General features: G+C 40.6%; 1 protein-coding gene across 1 annotated transcript in view; it reads left to right on the forward strand.

The window, feature by feature from the left end:
* The window catches only part of PLXNC1 (plexin C1), a 174,237-nt gene that overhangs the window by 61,337 nt on the left and 88,324 nt on the right, over positions 1-24,576 (forward strand). Inside the window, exons 5-7 of the mRNA XM_049884041.1 lie at positions 11,484-11,598; positions 19,333-19,480; positions 22,748-22,835. Coding sequence (XP_049739998.1) covers positions 11,484-11,598; positions 19,333-19,480; positions 22,748-22,835 — 351 coding nt within the window. The remainder of the gene's footprint in view (positions 1-11,483; positions 11,599-19,332; positions 19,481-22,747; positions 22,836-24,576) is intronic.

A 24,576-nucleotide genomic window follows, 5' to 3' on the forward strand; every position in this document is an offset into this window, starting at 1 on the left:
CCAAGCCAGTATATTTCCCTACCACTGAGCCTCCTTTCTAGTGAAAGGGAAGAGAAACAAGAAGAAAACATTATCTCTTATGGCAGTGGGAGGAGAGGAGAGAGCCTGGAACAAATGGCCCTTTGTGCATGACTGATATGCAGAAAAAGGTGCTAGAACTCAGGCTGACCTTAGTTATAGAAACTGCCACCTTGAAAGCTTAAGTACTGACTCATTCATTTAGCAGATATTTACTGACCGTCTCATATATGTTAGGAGGGGTCATTGTAGTTTAGTAGTAGAAATTCTGCCTTCCGTGAGGGAGACTTGGGTTTAATTTCCAGCCAATGCACTTCATATGCAGCCATCACCTGTGTGTCAGTGGAGGCTTGCATGTTGCTATGATGCTGAGCTGGTTTCAGTGGAGCTCCCAGATTAAGACTAGGAAGAAAGGCCTGGTGATCTACTTCTGAAAATTATCCAGTGAAAGCCCTATGCATCACAACAGTCCAATCCACAACAGATCATGGCACAGGATAGGGCAGCATTTCATTCTATTGTGCATGGGGTCACCATGAGTCAGGGTTTGACTCCACAGCAGCTAACCACAACAACAACAATATGTGTCAGACACAGTTCTAAGCACTAGCAGTGAACTAAAATAAGCAACAACAACAAAACAAACTGTTTCCATCGAGTTCATTCTGACTCATAGGGACCCATAGGACAGAGTAGAACTGCCCCGTAGGTTTTCCAAGGAGCAGCTGGTAGACTCGTACTGCCAGCTACTTGGTTAGCAAGCAAGCTCTTAACCATTGTGTCACCAGGGCTCCAGCACTGAACTACACAAACCCAAATCCTTGCCCACATGGAGGTCATTCTATTGAGGAAAGATCGACAATGCAAAAATGAATAAGGAAATGGAGGGCATATCAGAAGCGGTCAATGTTATAAAGAAAAATAAAACAAAGAAGCGGTAGGGGAGTGCTGGTTGAAGGCAGGGGAGGTTACAATTTTAAATAGTGTGGTCACGGAAGGCCTTAGTGAGAAGATGATGTCCAAGACATGACATCTGAGACCTGAAGGGACATGTCCAGCTTTGGAGCTGTCCTCCTTTACAGATTGTGAGTGGTTGAGAAGGCAGTTTGGGACCGAAGTTCTAACTCTGCACTTGTCTATTCTTTCCTCCTAACCCATGATTTGTCCTTGTGCAGATCTCAAGCTTGAAGGCTGTGCAGTGACACTCTTTTATGGTCCAGTGCGGCTCTAATGACAGCAGTAATGATACTGATGGGATTTGGGGGTGACCCCTCCTTCTTGTGCGAGGATCCCATTGTGCCAACTAATTTTGTAGAAGCAAGTAGGACAACTGTCTGTGGGGTGGAAGCAGTGGGAAGCAAAGAGGAATATGTTATTTGGGCCTCAGGGCATGACCGAGTTACCCAGACAAAGGCTGAGACTGAGTGTCTGGGTTACCGAGGATGCTGGAAGGGGTTTGGAAGCCTTTTCACACTGGAGGAGTCTTGGGTGAACCCTGCTGGTTCTTCATCCCTTTATCAGCTGTTTGGGGAGCTGCAGATAAATCCCACTCTTTTTTAAAGCAGAAAGTGGAGAAGGGATAAGAATATTAAGAGGTACAGCTCCACCCTTGGGGTCCCAGACATTTGACGATGGTCCAAGCAAGGAGAATGGCCACCTTGCTCAGAAGCCAGTTTTTGTTTGGTGGAGTCAGGAGCTGAGGTCCTCAGACCTCAGCATCCAAAGTACTTATCTGCACCATCTCTTTAATTGATGTTCTCTGACTTGGAACAAGTACCCTTAGGAACACCCCTTTAGGTAAATGTAAGTTTTAATGGAATAGATTTTTTTTTTTTTTGGAATGACCTTATCTCAGCCAGAGTGCACTTTCATAAGTATGTATTGATTGGCTTTTATAAAATTCCTCAAATGTTTTCACTTGTCTTTGTGACCTAGTATTCGTCCTGTTCCCAATAACTCCTCCACATTCAAACACAGTGTTCAGATCTTCATTCCAAGCCTTCCTTCTAGTCTTTCCTTATTGCTTTTGTAATGTTCAGCTCTGAATGCTATTATTCTGTTGTATCGAGAGTGCACCATTTCTGCCATGCCAAGTGTGGGATTTAATATTGCTCTTGGGAAGATGGGGTTTTCGTATTATTGCCGCCTGTTTACTGGTGGGGTACTGAGACTCAGGGAGGCTAAGGAACCTGCCCTCAATTACACAGGGAATACGTGGGATTATCCTCGCTCAAGAGGCATCATTTTCCTATTTTCATTTCCACGCCACCTGGGTTTAAAAAAAAAAAAATGCCTCCCCTAAGTTCTTCAGTTCATGTTTTACATTTGGAAATAAAAACACCAACTTTTAGTACAGTCATCACCCACAAAAGAACCACATGGGGTGAAGGCCACAAATCCCTTTTGTGTGAGTGTTTCAATCTGCAAATGTGTTTTATATGTGTGTTAAATAGCTCAAAGTTTCAAGACAAAGGCTAGTTTTCCACCATGCTGGTTAATAAGCCAACCCAGTGAACAAAAATTAATGAAACAACTTAGACGCTGGTATCATAGAGACATAGACAAGAATTTAGTCACTTTAAAATTTAATTCCTAATCCAATTCAGCTAGCTTTTGTTGAATCCCATCCATGGGCCAGGCCCTGTACTAGGCCCTGGGGAAACAAAGATGAATGAGCTCTGCCCGGAGAAGCTTGCAGGTTCGTGTGGGAAGCAGGCACTGAACGAATAATTTCAATACACCATGGGAAGTCACCTAATAGCTGGTGTTCAAGGCATAGAGAGACCTCAAAGAACCCTGTAGTCTTGGGGGAAAGGAGGGTTGTATTTAAGAATCTTCAAAGAAGCTATGTCTATCACCTTAGATAGAAAAGGCACACTGGATGTTGACCTGGTGTGTGTGAGCAATGCAAATCGGAAATCTGGTTAACTTTATTGCCCTAATTGTTTGGCTTATGTCATTCAAGTTATTGCCTAAATTCTCTGTTTCACTTGCCCATGCAATGATGATAACAATAACAACAACATCAACTCATATTTATTGGGGCATTATTGTAAATACTTTAAATAGAATTATTTTTGTAACAGCTTCATGAGGTGAAAGCTGTTAATTTCTGCAGTTATTCAGGTGGAGAACTGAGACACAGAGAGGGTACATAGGTTGCCCAAGGTCACCAGCTTGTAAGTGGCAGGCGCACTCTTCCCTTTTTTCACTAAGTCAAACCATGCTGGTCTTCAGTCAGTTCCTTACAAAAATGAAGCTTTAAGTTCTTTGCACATGCTGTTCCCTCTGCCTGGAATGTTCTTCCCCCTACTCTTGACATAGCTAGATTTTTCTCATTCTTGAGCTCCGAGATGAAATGTTGCCTTTCTTGACCAGCCTTGTGTAAAGTAAATCTCTCGGTCCTATGCCTTTGGTTTCTGCAGAAGGCTTACCTCAATTTAGAATTATTTTGAATAATTGTCTGCTTATTTGGTTTTTGTCTATGCCTCCCTGGAATGTAAGTTTATTAAGAGAGGAGCCTTAACTGGCTTGTACATCAATGTCTCCCCAGGGCCCCAGTGCAGTGTTTGGCGCATGGTGGGCTCTCAGCACATATTTGTAGAATGAATACTAGGTACGGTGCTAGGCCCTGGAGGTACCAAGGTGAATGAGATGGGCCTTTCCCTCGTGGGACTTACAGCTTAGTCAGAGAGGTAGGCAATTGGCAACTAAGGCAGTGTGCTGAATACACTAGGGGTGTATGTTAGGTGCCATGGGTTCCCCAAAGAGGGAGTGACCACCTTTGCCTGGAGGCTGTGCAGACATCATGGAGGAGGTTACACTGAACCAGCCCTTGAAGAAGGAATACAATTTCACCAAGAGTTGAAGGTCCTAGGGCATTCCAGGCAGTGGTAGCAGCAAGTGGGAGGGAGAGCCTAGCATGTGAGCATTGTAAGAGTTTATGAAATGCCTGTCCTCTACTAGGCTCTGTGTAGACATCCAGGATGTATGATGTTAGGAGCTTGCAGTCTAGCCAGTGAGATGGACTCATCATCCCACAATTAATTAAGGATAAGTTTGGAGAGGAATCCAGGAGCTAGATCATAAAGTATCAGGGTAAAGAGATGAGTGTGAAAACGTATTGTAGGTTCCAGGTCATGAAAAGACCTACTTGTAGGCAGAGGAGTTTGGTGTAGATGAAAAAGAGCTGTTAAGATTCCGAAGGAGGGGAGTGACACGATAGCTCTGTGCTTGAGAATGACCTAGATGTCAGCATGGAGGTTGACTGAAGGAACTGGTGATGGAAAGGAGGAAGACCAGCTGGGAGGCTGTGGCAGTAGCCTGGGTGAGAGGTGATGGACAAAGATGGAATGCAGAGCGTAGCTTAGAGCTATGCTTAGAATTAATAGGTCATAATCAGTTGAGTGTGAGCATTGAGAACAAGAGCCAAAAAGGCCCAAAGTTTTCTAACTCAATCTGCCACGTGGACTTTCATTCATTAACCAAGACAAAGCAGTATTTTTCGATGTGTGTGACTAGAACTTCTAATCTCTCAGAACATCCTTAAAAAAAAAAGTTGGAAGACATTGTGTCATTTGTTCTTATCTTGGCAAGTCACAAAGCACATCATCAGCATGATGTCCTGCAACAGAGAAACTTGTTTAATTTTACTTAATTTGTGTTTTCCAAACTTCTTGGCACAAGAACCCTACTTTAATACCGACACCCAAAACAACCCAAGGAACACACTTTGAGAAGTTCTTAGAAATAGAATAAACTATATTTTCCTATGTGGCCTGTGCTGTGGGGGACCTATTTGCCGTTATCTAAGCATTGAAGATACCGCTATCCTAGAAAGCTTTGAAAATTGTGGGCAACTGGGCATAGTCATAAGGGTAGAGATGCTAGGGCCAGACTGCTGGGATTTAACATCCTGCTATTTAACTTCTCTGTACCTCAGTTGGAAACCCTGGTGGCGTAGTGGTTAAGTGCTACGGCTGCTAACCAAAGGGTGGGCAGTTCGAATCTGCCAGGTGCTCCTTGGAAACTCTATGGGGCAGTTCTACTCTGTCCTATAGGGTCGCTATGAATCAGAGTCGACTCAACGGCACTGGGTTTGGTTCTCTTTTTTATATCTCAGTTTGAGGAGCCCTGGTGGCACAGTGGTTAAGTGCTTGGCTGCTTAACCCACCAACCTCTCCACAGTAGAAAGATATGGCACTCTGTTTCCATAAAGATTTCAGCCTTGGAAACCCTATGATGTAGTTCTACTCTGTTCTATAGGGTTGCTCTGAGTCAAAATTGATTCGGTGGCAATGGGTTTGGTTTTGGTTTGGTTTATATCTCAGTTTCCCCATCTCTAAATTGAGGATGGTAACAATAGTACCTACTTCATGAGGTGGTTGTGAGGATTAATGAGTTAGGATATGGAAAGCATGTTAGGACGAGGAACAGTGCCTGGCCCATGGGAAAAGCTCAGTAAATGTTACCTCTTGTCAGCGGCAGTCTAAGGTAGTAGATAAGACTGTGGATTTTTAAAGCTAGACTTCCTGGTTTTGTATCTCATCTCCTGTAGTTACTAACTCTGTGACCTAGGGAACACAAGAGGAGCCTTCCATGTCTCTGTTTCCCCCATTTGTGGGGTTTGAACCATTCTTGTACCTATTTCACAGCCTTGGTGTGAAGAGTAAATGAAATAAATCATGTGAAAGAACACTGCCTGGCACGTTAGATGTTTTAGCTGTTAAAAAAAAATATCTTCTAAATTGTCTGTTATTAGCATAATTTCATCCAGTTGATTGACTTTCAGTTCCACTGATGAAGATCCAGGTTTTCAGCTTTCCCAGCATCTTGTTTTGGTCTTGTGTTTTGGCATTCCCCTCTCCTGACTCTGGAGGCCTTTAGTTTAGAGTTTAGTTTGTCACCGTGATTTCCCATTCTCGTCTACTCAGCAGAGTTTGTTTTTTTTATCTCGTGGGCTGACAATTGTTATGAAAGTCCCGTGATTCTGGAGACCACCTGGCCCCTCCTTTGGGCTCTGTTTCTTTCCTAAAAATGCAGACATCTGTCTCAAGTCACTTAGCAAAAGACCTTGGTATGCTCTTGCAGCAAAACCCTTCCTCAGCTTGTAGGCGGTCTTCTGCCCCCCACGAGAGAGGCGGGATTGTTTCCCTGTTAAAAGTTTTGTGATATCAGTGTAAGATCTTTAGAATAGGTCACCCTAACCCCCTCGTTGAAGCCAATTACCTGATATTTAGTTATCAGATTCCTTCAGGGTCTGTTTGCTCTTCGTGAGCAATTGGATTAGGGATCTGTGACCTTAGGAGCTTGCCATCTAGATGGTGAGATGGACTCCATCAACCCACAATTAATTAAGGATGAGTTTGGAGAGGATGATGAAATTCAAGTGGCAGGAAGTAGACGCTCCATTTCTGAGTTCGGAGTTTCTATTTCAAGGTTGAATAAGTGGTAAATTTTTGCTTCGAGATTCTAGCCTCATAGTGTCAGATTCTCAAGGTCTCCAGCCCAGCCCAGCCCATTGGCATTTATTTCACCTGCCTGAAAACTTCAGCTACTTTTCAGAGGTCGGTCTCCCTGTTCTTTATGTTGGCATGAAAACAATTAATAATTTAAACCGTGCCCATTAAAAAAAAAAAGAAGAATAGTATATAAATACAATACTGTAATAATAAATTTAAAAGTCGATCCAACTGGGCACTGTTCCCAGACTACCAGCTGAACAGAAACACAAATAAGTAGAGAAGAAGAAAAACTGCTCTAATGCAAATGGCTGCAATCTCATTGTTTCTGCTGTCCTTTTATTGCAAATATATGGTATCGAAGTTACATTATGGATAAGCAGATTTTATGGGCTAACCTGGAAACATAATCACCTTTTATAACATTATTTCTGTGGGGAAAAATGTCTTCCATATTACAAACAGATGGTTTGCAAGCAAAGACACAATAGATTTATAAGTCGGGGATTGGAAAGGAGGCTTCTGGAATCTTAACCTCCAGTTGGATAGTTGTTTTCAGGACTAGTGATAGATAAATATTGGAGGCCTCTCAGAATCCTCATGGCTGTTTCATTTCCAAATCCTTGCTACCTTCTTCATCCTAGAGAATGTCTTACCTTCTCTCCTCCCTGCTCCTAGGGTCCCCATCCCTCCCTCCTCAGCCTAGCCCAGCCCCACCCTCCAGCCTCTGTTGAGGCCCCAGAAGACAGGAGGAACACTGAATGCCTTTGTCCTGGTGACCTCATTAAATGACGGTTAGAGTTCCTAAGGAGCCATTCAGCCCAGTGGTCAAGCACATGGCTGTGAAGCCAGACTTCTGCCACTTACCAACTGTATGACCTTGCCTCAGTTTTATCCTCCATAGAATGGGGATAATTGTAGTGCCTGCCTTCCCGGGTTGTTGTGGGAACTGATAGGCACGGACATACTGTAAACAGTAAGACAGTACCTGGCACTGAGCCAAGGGCCCATGCATGCGAGCACGTGGCAAACTAGTTATTCAGGGATCTTACGGGTTACATAGGTTTCTATGAACTAGTTGAGGAATCAAACCTACTGGGTGAAAATATTTTCTGAATTTTAAATAGCCAACTTAGAAACAGGTGTTTGAAACCTCCCTGTTGATGACCTGTGACCTAGGTAGGCTTGGAACATCTTTTTGTGTGTGTCTATGTATGTGTGTGTGTGTGTATGTGTGAATTGTGGGGTACGTGGGATGGGGTGACAGGAGGTAGCCCACCTACTTATGTAGTTGAATGGCAACATTGAATTCTATTATTATTTTGAATAAATTAGCTGTATAGGAAATTTTAGAGCAAACTAATAAATTTTAGAGCAAACTAATAAGAACAAACCAAAAAAACAAATTCTATTGCCGTCTAGTCGATTCTGACTCACGGCGGCCCTATAGGACAGGGTAGAACTGCCTCATAGGATTTCCAAGGAGCGGCTGGTGGATTTGAACTGCTGACCTTCTGCTTAGCAGCTGAACTCTTAACCACTGTGTGAGCCACCAGGACAAGCCTTCTTAAATTGTTTCATTTACCTAATTGTTTCCACGTTCAGTATTTTTCACCTAAGGAAAGCTTTTTTTTTTCTTTAATTAACTCTTTGATTTTTTTTCTTGTTGCTGTTTCTTTCTTCAGGTAAACTTTTCTTTGCATTTGAGTAGGTTCTATTTTCTAATTTCAAATAGGCTGGTGTCAACATATTGGCCTTATCATGTAGGTATGAGATCTAACTGGAAATAAGAACTAAAAAAATAAAATACTGCATGGGAGCCTTAGGACTTTTGGATAGACTCTCAATAGAGGGTGAGGCAAAAGAAACGGTGTGAGATAAGGAAAGCAAACGTATCTCTGCCATTTTCTCCAGAATGCTCTTATTCTAATCTGAATTCAATTTTCCTCTTATCCATGGCCTTAAGAAATTAGAATGAAGCCCGTTAAAAAATCATCCTGAAAATGCCTCACTGAGGATTCAACGTCACTAAGAGTCACATCCAACAATGAAATCTTACTTTTACTTGGGCAATAGCTTCAGTGTTTGTGTACTTGACCATTGCTTTTCTTGATCTCTAAGATAAGCTTTTTTTTTTTTTTTAAGATAAGAGTGATAGCTTTCAAAGGAATTATTTCAAACTAACTGGATTTGTTTACTAAAATATTGGTGCTATAAAATATTCTCCTCATCCTTAAGAAATTAGACTGTGTGGGTAGAGTGCTGTCGTGAAGATTTTATAATCTGCAATATTTGAGAAGTAGTAAGATACTGTTGTTGGTTGACCATCTGGTTACACATACTTGGTGTCACGGTTTGTGGGTTTTTTTTTTTTTTTTTTTTCTAACTAGTGAGAGGCAAGGAATAGGAGTTGAGAATATCAGAGGTGTTTTATAAAACAAGGAATTCATATTTAGTTCCCAAATGTGATTAGATTTCATTTTGACCTTACGCAAAATAGGAAAGGAAAGATTCATTATGTATTTTCTTTTCTCTCTTTTTTTTCCAAAAGATAAACTGAAAGCCTCAGCTTCTAACTTGATCCTTCTCTGGGCTCAGATTCCAATTTTTAGATTATGTTAAAAAATAGTCCCTTTACTATAAAGGGGTAGCTGTTAGTTGCTGTTGAGTCAATTCCAACTCACGGTGACACCCGCCCCCGCCTCCCCCCCCCCCCACCCCCACAGAGTAGAACTGCTCCGTGGGGTTTTCAAGCCTGTGACCTTCTGGAAGCAGATTGCCAGGCCTGTCTTTCAAGGTGCCTCCGGGTGGGATTGAACAGTCAACCTTTCAGCTAGTAGTTGAGTGCTTAACCATTCGTGCCCCCCAGGGACTCCGTACTATAAGGTGGAATGGAACATAAATCATAATGAAACTCTAGAAAGAAAAATCACCAAAAAAAGGACCTATAGAGATTTCATATTTCATCCATTCATTCAAAAATGTTTATTGAAACCCTAGTATTTGCATATCATGCTGCCAGACACTGAGGGATTTGCTAAAGAAGTATTAAAGACATTCTCCCCTCCTTTGAGGAGCTTAGAGCTTACTCGGGGAGAAATGACACATATGAAACAGTTAAGTTGTAATTCAAGGCAGCATATGATTAAATACCAAAATGTGTGGTTCCGACAAGAAATGCTATAGATCAGAAAAGGGAGTGATAACTCAGTGGCACTACTGTTTTCTGCCTACAAACTGGCGAATTGTAATTTGTGTGAGAGGTTTTACGCTTGTTTTTTTGGCAATCTTAGGCCTTGACTCCCAGGCAGTATTAAGAGCCTACAAAAATATTTGTACTCCAGTCTCTCTTGAACTGTTTTTTCCCCCCCTTTATAGGCAGAGGAAGTGTCTATACCAAACCACAGTGCCCGTGAGAGGCAGGTAGTATTTTGACAGAGTCATAATCTGTTTCAGATACAAAACAAGGAACCAGCCTTGTCACTCTGTTTTTCCATCCAGCCGTCCTTGTCCCTCCATCGCAAACCCTTCCTGACATTGAGAGGCAGTTTAATTTGAACTTAATGTCCGTGACGGACGAGCTAGCCATCAAGGGTCAGATGAATTTATGGCTTTGGAGAATGGCTGATGAAAACCCTCATGGTTATGATGTTGGAGAAGGAACAGACACAGATGTAGGGCAGTTTGGACATACGTGTACTTGCTGTGAACAGAGTTCCCCAAAATGTCAGAATATGATGACATGCTGAAGTATTTTGGAAGGGGTGATGTTTAATGAAACTCTCTGGCTTCCTGTTCTATTTTTGCCGTATTGAAATTAGCACAGAGCTCAAAGACAAATGGGGCCTAAATTCTTAAGACTTTGAAAAAAAAAAGTGAGCGAGAGATAAGAGAGGAAGAAGAAATAAAACCCCTCTGAAGGTGTGAAGTCAAATACATGGTTTGGGCCCACAGCCCATTCCACTCAGATCTCCTCAGGGACTCCGCACATCTGTATGTGGTCATCATTTGGTTGTTTTTCAATTTCATGATTCGTGTATTTTCAGTTTCCTTTAAAAATCTGGTTGCCCCCCCCAACCCCTTCATTGTAACTTGAGGCTTTGACGAGGCATAGATACCAGAGATGTTTTGTTTTTTTCTTGATACTACTCAACACAATGTCTACAGAGACCCAACACCATTTGAAAATAATGTGGCACTTAGCATTTGTACTTCTTGTTGGGTTGGACGACCCATCTGGTGAGGCGAGGGTTCCCATGTTAGCGTGACCTAGACTGACCCAGACACCAAGCAAGCCAGCCATCTCACCACTCTGCTTGTGATCATCTGTCTTAACAAAGTAGTTGGCCCTGGTCACAGTCTGAGACTTATTTGGGGGCATCCTCTCAGCTTACTGACTTGGGAATGTGGCCCTGAAAGTGTTTCACCCATATTTGTTGATACAGTTTGGTGTCTGTCTAAATAAATGTTATGCAGCAGATGGTCACAGAATGTCTTATCAAATTCTTGGGCTGACTGTGCCCTTGAAATATTTTTATTTAATTACCATACTGAAAGCACAAAATAGTAGCTTTTTTAATTAAAAAAAAAAAAATTGAACAATAGGTTGATATCCTGGGAATGAATTGCAAACCTAAAATTTCTACAGTATATAAACCTTTCCTAGTTCTTTGCTAGATTTTTCTAGAAGGGAGCTCTTTATTTCAGAATCTATAAGCGGATGTGATTTGGATGTATTTGGCTGTGTCATCTTGAGAGATGGCTCGGGAATCTAAGTTCAACATGTTGTCTACATTTGTTCTCTGCTCCTGGACATGATGGAAAAAATGCTCTGCTGTTTTCCTGTTGCTTTTCATGATTTTAGCATCATGTTCCTATTCTCACTCAAAATCAATAATCCACTCTACCGAGCCTGGCATTTCGTACTGAAGCCAAGTATGAGAAAGTTTTAACTAACGCACGTTCAGGGTTGCTGTTCTGTTGTATTTTTTTTTTTTTTTTAAGGTGTACTTTTCAAGGAGATTGTGTGCCTCCAGAGAACTCAGGAGACTGGCTGGATATTTCATCTGGAGCTGAACAGTGCCCTAAAATTCAGATGATTCGAAACATTACAGTTGAGGTAAGGGGGAAGATTTTGTTAGTCTCAATTGTATTGTCTCGTTTTGACCAACTGATGCTGACCTCCTTCTGAGTGTAAAATTTACGATCAAATAAGCTTAGTTAGAGGAGTCCATTCATTTAGCCAGTGACTATGTCATGCCTACCAGGTGCCATGCATTCTGCAAGGTGCTGGGGATATTGCAATGAACAAGGCATATTGTGGGCCTGCCCTCCTAAAGCTTGTCGTTCTGTTGGAGCTAAAGATGACCATCAATATTTGGATTTAAAGAAAAGATGAACTTTTAATGTAAGAGAAAAATATTTTGACAAATATATAAAGAAAAGACATGCAGACTCCTGGTCAACAAGATTCCTTAAATATGGCTTAACTGTATAATTTTGTTTTGTTTTATGGCTCCTTTTCCTAAAGTGGGAGTCCCTAAGTGGTACAAATGGTTAATGCCCTCAGCTGCTAACTGAAAGGTTGGAGGTTCAAGTCCACTCAGAGGTGCCTCAGAAGAAAAGTCTGGTGACCTACTTCCAAAAAATCAGCCACTGAAAACTCTGTGGAATTTATGGACACACATGGGGTCACCATGAGTCAGAATCGACTTAATGATATTTTTTTTGTCTCCTAATATGTCATGGAAACCCTAGTGGCATAGTGGTTAAGTGCTACAGCTGCTAACCAAAAAGTGGGCAGTTCGAATCCACCAGGTGCTCCTTGGAAATTCTACGGGGCTGTTCTACTCTGTCCTATAGGGTCGTTGTGAGTCAGAATCGACTCGATGGCAGTGTTTTGTTTTTTTGTTTTTTTTTTTTAATGTGTCGTAGTGGTTAAGAGCTATGGCTGCCAATGAAAAGGTTGGCAGTTCAAATTCACTAGCTGCTCCTTGGGAAACCCTATGGGGGCAGTTCCACTCTGTCCTGTAGGGTCACTATGTGTCAGAACTGACTCAACAGTAATGGTTTTTTTTTTAATGTGTTCAAGCATCTTCTTTCTAACAACTATACTATAAACATGGCTTCAAGTAATATTGGTAGAAACGGAGAGAAAAGCCATGGGGACAATGGATATTGTACTTGGGGTCCCTTGGAAAGCCAGTGCAGTGCCTGCATTGACATTGGCAGCACCACTGGCAGCGCATCAGCCTTGTCATTGGATGAGAGAAAGGAGCAGGAAGCATAGTTAAGCATTTTCTGATACACTGATCAACCATGCCCTACAGGAAAGTGGAACTCCTGCTTAGGAAACTCAGTGACACTGTAAGGGGAGATTTTCTCCCTAATCATGGCTCTTGTGTTATGAATACTTGAACACAGTCCCCATGAGCGACCAGTTGACCTGCCTGTTGAGCTGGCTTTGCTTTATTTGAAATGCCACATTAACAAGGAAATGGGCCACCTTCTCTTTTCCCTTACGCTTTGCCATTTCAGTAGCAAGAACCATACCACTCAGGATGATTTAACATTTAATAAAGGGGAGCCAGAGCACTGAATGAGTGATAAGTAACAAAAGAATCAAACTTTCAAGACATAACTGATCAGAACTCACCTTTTTTAAGTTATTTGGCTGTTGCCACTTTTTGTGGACTTCCTGGGGGGTGGGGGAGAGAGAGAATCTCTAAATCCCTCACCCAAAACCTTCACCAGCTGTGAATCAAAGTGAATAGAGTCTGTCGAAAAGATACTTAGGCATCCAAGCATAGGTATGGCCAAGTTTTTATTTCTCTTATCAGTCTGAAAAATAGCTGACTTGAGTGCTAATAGAGAGTGGTTGAAAATTCCATGATCCTCAAATATACCCAGGACTGTGCTAAGTGGTTGAGATTATACAAGTTTTGTTTTTTTCTTCTTTTACCATTTTAAGATTTTAAGAATAATTCTTCAGCTAAATATAGTGGGGGAAAGTAACTTGTTCATTAAATAGAAAGTGCTACTTACATGATTTGCTTACCCATCTGTGGGTTCGCTGTTGTTGATGTTGTTAAAAAAATCCATTGCCTTCGAGTCAATTCTGACACATAGCGACCTTATAGGACAGAGTGGAACTGCCCCATAGGGTTTCCAAGGAGCACCTAGTGGATTTGAACTGCCAAACTTTTGGTTAGTAGCCAGAAGCTGCCATCAAATTGGCCCCCAACTCAGGCACAATGGAACAAAACTCTGACTGGTGCATGTTTGGTTGAGGATTGGACCATTATGATCCATAGGGTTTTCACTGGCTGATTATCAGAAGTAGACTCCCAGGACTAGTAATCCATCTTAGTCTGGAAGCTCCGCTGAAAACTGTCCAGCCTCATAGCAACATGCAGGCCTCCACTGACAGACGGATGGTAGCTGCACGTAAGGTGCATTGGCTGGAAATTCATCCTGGGTGTCTCACATGGCAGGCAAGAATTCTACCCCTGAATCACCACCGCCACCATGAGTTTGCTAGTATAAATTAATTACCATTTATATCTATTCTGGAACCTTACAAAAAATGTTCACCACTTAAAAAAACACTAATGATTCCTTCACCACCCTGTGCCCCACTATTTAGCCTAACCCCCTAGAGTCTTTCCCAAACAACCCATCACATTGCCCTCTCTAGCTCACCATCACTCTCAAGGTAAAGGAGATACAAAGTTAATAATTTGATTAAAGCTGTTCTTTGAAACCACCTTCAGACTGATTATTTCAATAGTGTTGATGAGACATCTGACTCCATCTCTTGATCTTATGATTTTATAATAATTCTACCCCTATGGACATATTTGACTTACATGAAAGTTTCAGGTCTTTGTGTAAATAATACCTGACCTTGACCTACGGAGGTGGCAGTCTATAGTATTCCCCCAACTCCATCTATTAATTCAGTTCAAAGAAAATTTACTGTCCATCATATGTCTAGTATCATTCAAGTAATTTTCTAATGAGCTGACATGAAGTCAACTTTGACTCATGGCGACCCCATGTGTGTCAGAGTAGAACTCTGCTCCACAGGGTTTTCAATGACTGGTTTTTCAGAAGTAGATTGCCAGGGCCTTCTTCCAAGGCATCTATCTCTCAGTGAACTTGAAGCCTCCAATAGAAACATTCAAATCAGAATTAAAAAAAGGAATTCCACCATCTTTGATAATATTGACATTTTTAAAGTTCTGTCCAGTGTAGCAACACAAGAAATAAGCAATAGGAGTAATTATTGGAGCGGGATATACAAAAAAAAATCATCATTTGCTTATCTTCAGTGGTTGTGTATCTGAAAAAGATAAAAGTATTCTCTTTAAAAGCTGTTCAAATTAATAAAAAGGTAAATGAAGAGCTAAATGCTCAAAAAGTATTCAGATATCAATAATATTGCTACATGTCAGGTAAAACAGTTACTGTCAGTTATAAAAGATCCCAGTTGATAGATACAACAAAAATACTCAGGCATACACTTAAATAGTGAGATGTATAACCTATATCTTAAAAGCATTTTTACTAAGAGATGCAGGCTGGAGACAGCTACCAAAAAGAATGATTTTGGCTTTGCAACAGCTGTCTCAAGCCATTCTTTCTATAGTAGTTAGATAGCAGGGCAGTGATCTATTAAGGCCATTTATAATTCATGATAATGAAATCTTATGAATTAAAAATATATCAAATTCAAATATATATATATTAAATTCACATTTTACATTAAATGTAAAAATAAAATTTAGGCCAATTAAAGAATTACATCTAAAAATCTAACTCAGAGAAAAACAGAAAATAGAATTGAACATCCAATAATTTGGAAGAATAATTTTCTTAGCTCTGAAGTAGTATATGTAATAAGAGAAAAATATCCATATACTGAGTTTTCAAAAAAAATACATACAACAAAGAAAACTAAACACACACTTCAGGAAAATATTTTCAACAGACAAAATATTAATGACAAGCAAGATAATTAAGCTAGGAGAAGTTAAAAAGAAAAAGACCAAGACACCAAAAAATAAGTGGGCAAAAGCATGTATTCTTACAAGAAGAGGTTTAGAGAGTAGACATAAATATGGAAATATGTTCAAGTTCACTAGTTATCAAATAAATACAAATTAAAGCAATAATATGCTATGCTAATTAACACCCAGTGTTGTTGATGTCAATTAGCACAACGTTTTTGGGAAGCAATTTGGCAATATGTTTCAAAAGCCATGAATATATTCATTCTGCTTAAAGCACTAATTCCAGGCTTGAAAATATATTTTGAGGAAAGTAACTTGAAAGAAAAAAATCCATAAGCATGAAGATGCTCTTGCAATAGCTTTTATAGAATTGTGTTGTTGTTGCCATCGAGTTGATTCTGACTCATGGTGATCTTTGTATGTAACAAAACAAAACATTGCCTGGGCCTGCATCATCTTCATGATCGTTGGTATAGCTGAGTCCATTAAAAAAAAAAAAAAAAAAAAACCGTATCTGTTGCCGTTGAGTCGATTCTGATTCACAACAACCCTATAGGACAGAGTAGAACTGTCCCATAGAGTTTCCAAGAGGCTCCTGGTGGATTCAAACTGCTGACCTTTTTTGGTTAGCCATAGCACTTAACCACTATGCCACCAGGGTTTCCATTAGAAACCTGGAAATAACCAAGCTGTTTGATGATAAGGGGGATGGTCGAGTAAAATAAGGTATAACAAAGTGATAAAATGCTGTATAGCAAATTCTTTGGCCCCATGGACATTGCCAGCTAATTGACACTCAAACTTTCTTTTTATCCCATTCGAGCCTTTGTGTCTTCACTCCCTCTTTATCCAGCTTAATTCAAGAAAGGGCTATCAGTCTAGTAAAGATTCCCATGTTGGGTTTACAAAGCTGAAGCGGAAGCTTTGTAACCATACTCCCTGGGAACCCAAAGACTCTTGCAAACTCCCTGGCTACCCTCTCCTTCCACTGCACCTGACAAAACTTATGGTCGTCTAATTTCAGATTAACTCCAACCTGACTCCTGCCCCACTGTTCCCCTGAGGTGTTCTTGCTAAGGTCACTAGTGAACTCCATGTAGCCAACCTAGACACTGTAAAGTCCTCTTCTTACTTGGCTGATTGACAGCATTCTTGAAACCCACTCTTCCATTACCTTCCCTGACACATCTTCTCCATGCGCTCCTTCTCTCTGGCCACTTCTCATCATCCCTTGCTGACTCCTCCTTTCCCGGAATCTAAATATTGGAGTTATTTAAGGCCCAGTTTGGGCTCTTTCTCTCTTCTCGCTCTGTAATTTGTCCATAGACAATTTTATCTACTTTCTTGGCTTTCTGTATCATCTATATGTTCATGTCTCCTTTTATCTCCAGCCTAGACTCCTCCTTGGAGTTCCAGGCCCATGTCCAATTTGACATATCCTCTAGATTATCATGAAGGTATATTGAATTAACATATCCGAAATTTAAAATCTTGAATTTTCCACCCAAAATCTGCCCTTTTCCTCAGTGTGTCCCATCTCAGTGTATGGTACCTACATCTATGCATTTGCTCACCAAAATTCTCCATCTTCACATTCCCCACTTCCAAACCCCTCATGCTACCTCTACAGAATACCTAAAATCTGCCCAATTATTTCCATTTCCATTGTACTATCTAAGCCCAGGCTTCCATCATCTCTTGCTAAACTACTGGCTGGTCTTCTGGTTTTAGTCTAGTGGAATTTTCTGTACTTCCACTAGACTATAAGCTCTTTGAGGTTCAAGGACTGTAGCTGTTTGGCTCATTTATGTATTCAGTACCTTGTGTGGCACCTGGTGCATGTTAGGAGCTCAATAAACATTAATGGAATAAATAAATGTAAGAATTATAGCTATGTAAAAATTAGTATATGTGATAACTGGAAGGAAATGTGGAAAATTTAAAACAGTTGGTGGAAACAGAATTTTAAAAAATATTTCTGATGCTTTTGTTATAATATTTGAGCAATGAATTAAATTTAGGATCTATAAATATAAGCTATATAGGTATACATGACAATATGTGATGTAATCATGTACTAAGATGTGTGGTGTAGATATAAATGCTGGGAAGAAGAAGTCAACATAGATGAGAGCTTAGCCATATGTTGAAGATGAGTTAGTGGGAATGGTTTGGGGTTCATTATCATGCTCAAATTCCCTAGGGATGGCTGGATTACAGTCTAGTTCAATTTGGGCTTGAAAGAATTTGCCTTCTTCCAGCATGATTCTACAGCCCAGAAGAAGAATTTACAAAATGGAAAGTTGGGGGTGACCTCCAGGGACTAGAATAGACTTATCAGGCTTGTTAGAAGACCAGGGAGAAAGCAGAATCGTGGGTGACAGGATAGGAAGTTTGCGAGAAGCCAGAGAATGACAGAAGATAGACACCTCCCAGATTGTCTGGGGCCATAGTTCTTCATAGTTGGTGGTAAAGTTGCCTCTTGCTCCAACTACTCAATACATAGCCCACCTTCCAACCAGATCAATCCCTTTCATGTGCCTGATACAAAAAGGCTCCACCATTGACATATTAATTCCTTTAAGTTTTCCTTTTCATCAGGAGAACTAACTGCCTAGTTCTTTAGGGTAAGTCATCTGGGAAAAGCTCGCTTTGGGAATATGCCAAGATTTTCTTCTTTTATCCTCCTGAGTAGCATGTGTGTATGTGTGTATATGTGTGTGTGTGTGTATACACACACATAACATCTCCCCCCCACCAAGGTTATATGTTTGACCACAAAAAAACCTTAACTAATTTTAAAATTTTAACTAATTTTAGAGAATTTCACAGACTACCTTCTTTAACCATAATGTAATAACAGAAATAAAAAAGAAAGAGATGACAAATGTAGCATAACAACTGGGGAATTCAGGAACACCCTCTTAACTAAACTCTGGATCAAAGAAAAAAATTCACAAAATCATGTCTTTGGATGGGAAGACTTAATGTCATAAATATATACATTCTCCTAAATTATACATTTGGTACAATTCCAATTAGACTCATAGTCTCCTTTGGATAAAATTATCTTAAAGTTCATATGGAAGACTAAATGTCTGCTGAGAAAATTATGAAAAAATACATAAGCAGAAATTTCCCTTATCAGATGTTAAATATACTTAAAGTCATAACAGTCAAAGCTGATGACATCGGAATAGTAGATCAATAGATAATTGGAACAGAGCAGAGTCCAGCTATATGGTAATTTAATATATGGCAAAAGAGGTATTTCAGTATAATGGAGCTTTTTTTTTTTTTTAAAGTAAATGGTTATAATAGCTGATTAACCATCTGGATAAAAATAAAGTTAGACCCATATCTCCAACTATATATAAAAATAAAATCCAGATGGATGAAAGATATATGTTTAAAAAATAAAACAGAAAAGGTGGCAGGACAATTTTATATTTGTCTATAAGCTAGAGTTTGGGGAAAACTTTGTAACCAAGATAGGAAACCCAGTATTTGATTACATAAAAACACATTTTGTAGGGTAAAAGATACCACAAACAAAAGTTATAAGTAGGTTAGGAGAAAATATGTGTCACGCACACAACAGATAAGGATTAATATCTACACTATACAGAGAGCTCTTAAACATTGATAAGAAAAATACACAAAGCAGAAAAATGGTCAAAGAAAATGAATATGTGATTCACAGAAGAGCAAACCAAATTGCCAATATGCTCTCTTTTCTTTCTGATGGCAGGTCAGAGGGTGAGTTCACCAAAAGCTTATGATGAACGGAAATGATGAAAAAACAATGGTTTGTTTTCTGTATCTCTTTCCCTGCACAGACTGCTGTGACTGTGGTTGGAAGCTTCTCTCCGAGACATTCAGTGTGCGTGATGAATAATGCTGACACCAAGAAGGATCTCTGCAGGAGTAAAAGTCGGGCAAACCAGACCTGCGTCTGTCACATCCCAACCAGAGCAACCTACAAAGGCATGTGTATACTTTTCTATTTTGTTGTTGTTGTTATTAAATGAAGAAGGCAAGGGTACCTCCTGAGGTCAGATTGTCCAGGAAATACATTAAATAACAGGGAATCTGAATAGTTCCACCCTGTGTTAGTCAGGGTTCTCTGGGGAAACAGAACCGGTGAGATACCTGTATCTGTACCTAGAAAGAGATTGATTTACTTTAAGAAACTGGCTCATGCAGTTGTCAGGGGTGCTGGCGAGTTCAAAATTTGTAGGTCAGGTGATGGGAAGAGTGAAGAGTGAGTTCTACAAAATATTTATTTATAGTCTGGAGGCAGAACACATCCTAGGGAAACCCCCTTTTAGCTCTTAAAATTTTCAACTGATTGATTAAGGCCCACCCACGTTATGAAAGATAATCTGCTTTAAGACCAACTGGTTTAATCATACATAACTATTCCATAACAGCATCCAAACTAGTGTTTGCCTAAACAACCAGACACCATAGTCTAGCCATGTTGACATGTAAAATTAACCACCACATACCCTGTAGTCTCACTCTCTCCCTACATAGCTTCTGGTGATGGCCGATGGTCCTTGTCATTCCTTGCCTTGCAGCTTCAGTGTCTGCCCTCGCTTTTACATGGCCATCTTCCCTCTGTGTGTCTCTGTGTCTCTTCTCCTCTTTTGTAAGGATACTAGTCATGTTGTATTAGGACCCATCCTACTCCACTATTACCTCATGTTAACTGATAACATCTTCAAAGACTCTGTTTCCAAACAAAGTCATGTTCACAGGTACCAGGGGTAGAATTTCAACGTATTTTTGGGGGATTCAATACAGTCTACAACAATGGCACATCTACTATGTGCTCTGGTGGCTCAGAGGTAAGAGCTACGGCTGCTAACCAAAAGGTCGGCAGTTCAAATCCACCAGCCACTCCTTGGAACCCTATGGGACAGTTCTGCTTTTGAAGTATTTGAGGTCGCCCTATAAAACTAGTTGGTTGCTGTCTTAGTTACCTAGTGTTGCCATAACAGAAATATCAAAAGTGGGTGGCTTTAAATAACAGAAATTTATTTTCTCACAGTTCTAAGTGGCTGAAAGTCCAAGGTCTCGGCCATGTCACTTCTTTCTCTGGGCTTCTTTCCTAGTTTCTGGTGACTGCTGCTGTTCCTTTGCTTATAGACAGTCCTCATGTGGCATCTGTCATCCCCCTACATGTGTGTCTTTTTTTCATTCTGCTCTTTTTATAAGTAAGTCAGAAGTAATTAGATTTCGAACCGCCATATTCGCGTATGACTTAATTAACATAACAAAGAAAAACCCCATTTTCGAACAGGGACAGACTTATAGGTGGGTTAGGATTTTGACACATATATTAGGGGAACACAGTTCAACGTGTAACAGTTGCTTTTGGAGCTTCTATCAGTTGCATCCAAATCTTTGCCTGCCTTTTTCTGAATACCTTCCATATCCCAAGCAGGCAAACAAATTCACTCGCCACCTCTTGTACTCAGCCCACCAACAGCCATTGTCAAACCTTTGTCCATGGCCTTCCTCAGGTCTAGAGCGGCCCCACCCCCTTTCACTAAATCCTGTTGCCCTTCTGCTTTGAAACATTGGGAGAAAGTCAGCTCTTCCATGCAGTCTTGCCAGATTCTGCTCTAATAGTCCCAGTCATTCTAGCACCTCCTTGGTCCCTCGCAGACACCCCCATCTTGGTACCCTGGTACTCCGTGGAGCTCAAACCACTTATTTAGTGTTTTCTTAACTGCAATGTCATTGTTATGTTTTTCACCTTAGTTATTTTATCTCTCCCACATAATTGGAAATGCAAGATCATGAGTGTTCATTTCCTTGCGATGTTTCCAAATCTTGTTTTGTGTACAGATGATGATCAGAAAGTATGACTCTTGTTAGTCTCCACCACTGGACACTTGCAGATCCCACTGAAGTGTATTTCCATTGGGAGTACCTCAGAACTTACTGTCTGTATGTTCATTCTACTAACATTTATCAAGTGTCTGTTTAAATGCTCTTGCTAAGAGGTCATGTCAAACCTTCTAAACCTCCTTGTCTTTTGAACAGAGGATTATCATTTCACATATATCCACTTTATGTGAGCAGAATTTTTTGTGGCATTCTGGCTTCCAGAGTGAATTTTATCACTGTAGAGCAGCCCCTTAAAGTAGGGGTTCTCAGACTTTGGAACCACACACTAATTAATTTATAGTAAGAAAATTAAGGGTGCCAATAAAGTCTGGCCAGCTTCTTATTTTATCAAATAAAGACTTTAAAGATAGTACCATCTACTATCCCCATTCATTCATGAAAAGAAGAAGATTTTAACACCAAAATGGATGACAGTGAAAATTGTCGCAGATTACACAGGTCCCTGGACGGAATAGGGATTGGAAGGCGATGCTCCAGGCTGTGGCACCCACACCTGGCGATTATACATTCATCATCTGGGGAGCTTTACAAACCACATTCCCAGGTCTACCCCAGGCCTGTTAAATCAGAGTCTCTAAGAGCATGGTCCTGGGATCTGTATTTTCGTAATTTTTCTCACTTATAGATAATTCTAATAGATAACTGGATTGGGGAATCACTGCCTTGGGTAAAGCATAGAAGTTAAAGGAGATACAGAAGATACTGCATCTCTCTAATGCTGATTTAACACAGATTTTATCCTTTTTACTTTATTCTTTTGGGGTTTTCTAACCAGTGGGTAGGTTTTCAAAAGCAAATAAGAAAACATTCATCATAGATTTGGCAAGAGTTGACTCAAAGAAGATTATGGATCCCAGCCCATGGGAAACACACCTTTTAGAGTTTGTTAGGTAAATATTTGTAGTGCAGATTTTTCTGAAGGTGCAGGGTTTCCTTCCTAGCATTCTGGTTATCATGTTCTAGGCACTTCTTGCTCGGTGACTTGTTTTATTCTTATGCCGTGGCCAATTGCAAGCTGAGATAGTGATCCCGGAGAGAGTATGAGATGTAAATGGGCTGTAAAATGGCTTTTTCCTAGTGATTATCCATGGGAGACTTGGAACACAAGTTGGGTTCGGGTCTGTTTGGAGGCTTGTGCTGTGCACTTTGGCTGCCTGGCGTGAATGGCCCGTGGGGAAGGAACCACATACTGATTGAAATGTTAGAGAACAGCTGGTGCACCCCCCGCCCTCCATGCACAGGAGGCAAAAATATTTATTTTTTGCATTTACAGCTATGCTTGACTGTAGCAGGAATCCACCATAAATGACTTTTTTTTCCCCTTGCCTCCAGATGTTTTAGTTGTCAACGTGATGTTCTCCTTTGGAGCTTGGAATTTATCAGAGAGATTCAACTTCACCAACTGCTCATCATTAAGAGAGTAAGATTTTATTTGAAATTTAAATATTCTCTCACAGTTTTTAATTATTTATTTGTTTTGCTCCTCAACTTCCTAACGAACACTTTTGTTGAGTAGAATTTTCCAAAGTGCCTTTTGGAGCATGGCCTAAGTGGAGACAGGAGAGCCGCTGAGTTAATAAGCTCACTGAGCTTATTCGTGCTCTAACAAGTGAGATGGCGCAGCCAAGGGGTGAATGACTATGTTTAAGTGCTCATACCAACAGCTAAATATATTTTCCTCGAGACCAAGAGACAACCTTAAAGTACAGTAGAAGGGGTGCTTCTAGGTTCTCGCCTGATCAGAAAGGCTTCGGGCGTTTAGGTAGAGGGAAAAGGAGTGAGCGTGAGGTAAGGGGAAGTCATACTCAAGGAGAAAGACAAGATGAAATCTCTTTCACCAAAAGAATATGTTCGTTCTCCTTGCCTCTTTGCATCTTTGGGCTCCTTAGGGCTATGTACCCACTGAGTTAGGGTCCCACTTCACTCCTTGTCTTCTAAAGCACAGAAAAGACAAAGGAAATATGATTCCCAGATTCCTGATTTCCCAGTTGGAAGTTGGGATGGAGGTCTCCGTAGAACAATGGGAAGCTGTACTTATTATTAGAGACTTTACAGTTCAGTGGTATGACTGACTCACTAAATAGATACCAAATGTGGGCTTCTTTTGGCCTGGCCTGGGAGCGACTGGAGTCCCTGGGTGTTGCAAACAGTTAACACACTTGTCTGGTAATGGAAAGGTTGGCGGTTCGAGTCACCCAGAGGCAGGCACCTTGGAAGAAACACCTGGTGACCTAATTTTGAAAAACCAACCCTTGAAAACCCTATGGACTGAAGTTCTACTCTGACACACATGGGTCATTATGAGTTAGAATTGACTCAATGGCAACTGGTTTGGTTTGGCTGAGGACCATTGTTTCTCTGGGGAAAATGAATTCCAACCCTAAACTGGATTGGTAGACTACTCCACAAGTATTAGCACGGGAACCCCTGGAACTCATCCTTTCCATTGAGGCACTTTGAAAGTGGAATGATTCAAAGCTGAGTTCAGTTATTTCTAATAAATAGAATGAATTTAGGGAGGGAAATACATAAGTTGGTACAGAAAGCCACAGAAGTCTATGAAAATAGAAAAAAAAAAGTGGGTCATCAAATAGAATTTATAGTTCAACGAGAATGTAAAGATAATGTAGCTTACTTAACCCCTGGTTTTAGAGTCTACAGGGAAGAAGTGACTTGCCCTGGGTCCTTCAGCTAGGTTATTAAGAACCAAAACCCAGACCCTGAGAGGGTGAGTGCTTTTTCAGTTACGTAACTGCTTCCTGTTAGCAAAGCACTTAGTATTGTAATGACACCTGAGGGGCAGCTCACAAACCTGCATGGAGCTCACCAAAGTAGACGGATAAACACAGAGCAAATCCCTGTTTTCTCCTTAGGTCAAAATTGCCGTTTCTGTATGTCAGAACCTCTGAAAGCTTCAGCACATCTTGGAGAATACGTAAAACACAAACCATGTTCTCTCTCCCTGCACTAGACCGTTGCCACGCTGTTCCTAGGCGAGGCCTCCCCGGCCTTTTTCTGTGTTTCCAGACCAATCTTGCTTTCCATTTGTATCATTCCTTCTTTAACTCCAATTATTTTGAATAAGTGCTTTTCAAGTCCTCCACAGTTATCCATGCATGATAGATTATTTGATTAGTAGACATAGTTCTTCCCTAATTTGA

Source organism: Elephas maximus, chromosome 4 (genome assembly GCF_024166365.1).
Source record: "Elephas maximus indicus isolate mEleMax1 chromosome 4, mEleMax1 primary haplotype, whole genome shotgun sequence".
NCBI classification, from domain to species: Eukaryota; Metazoa; Chordata; class Mammalia; order Proboscidea; family Elephantidae; genus Elephas; species Elephas maximus.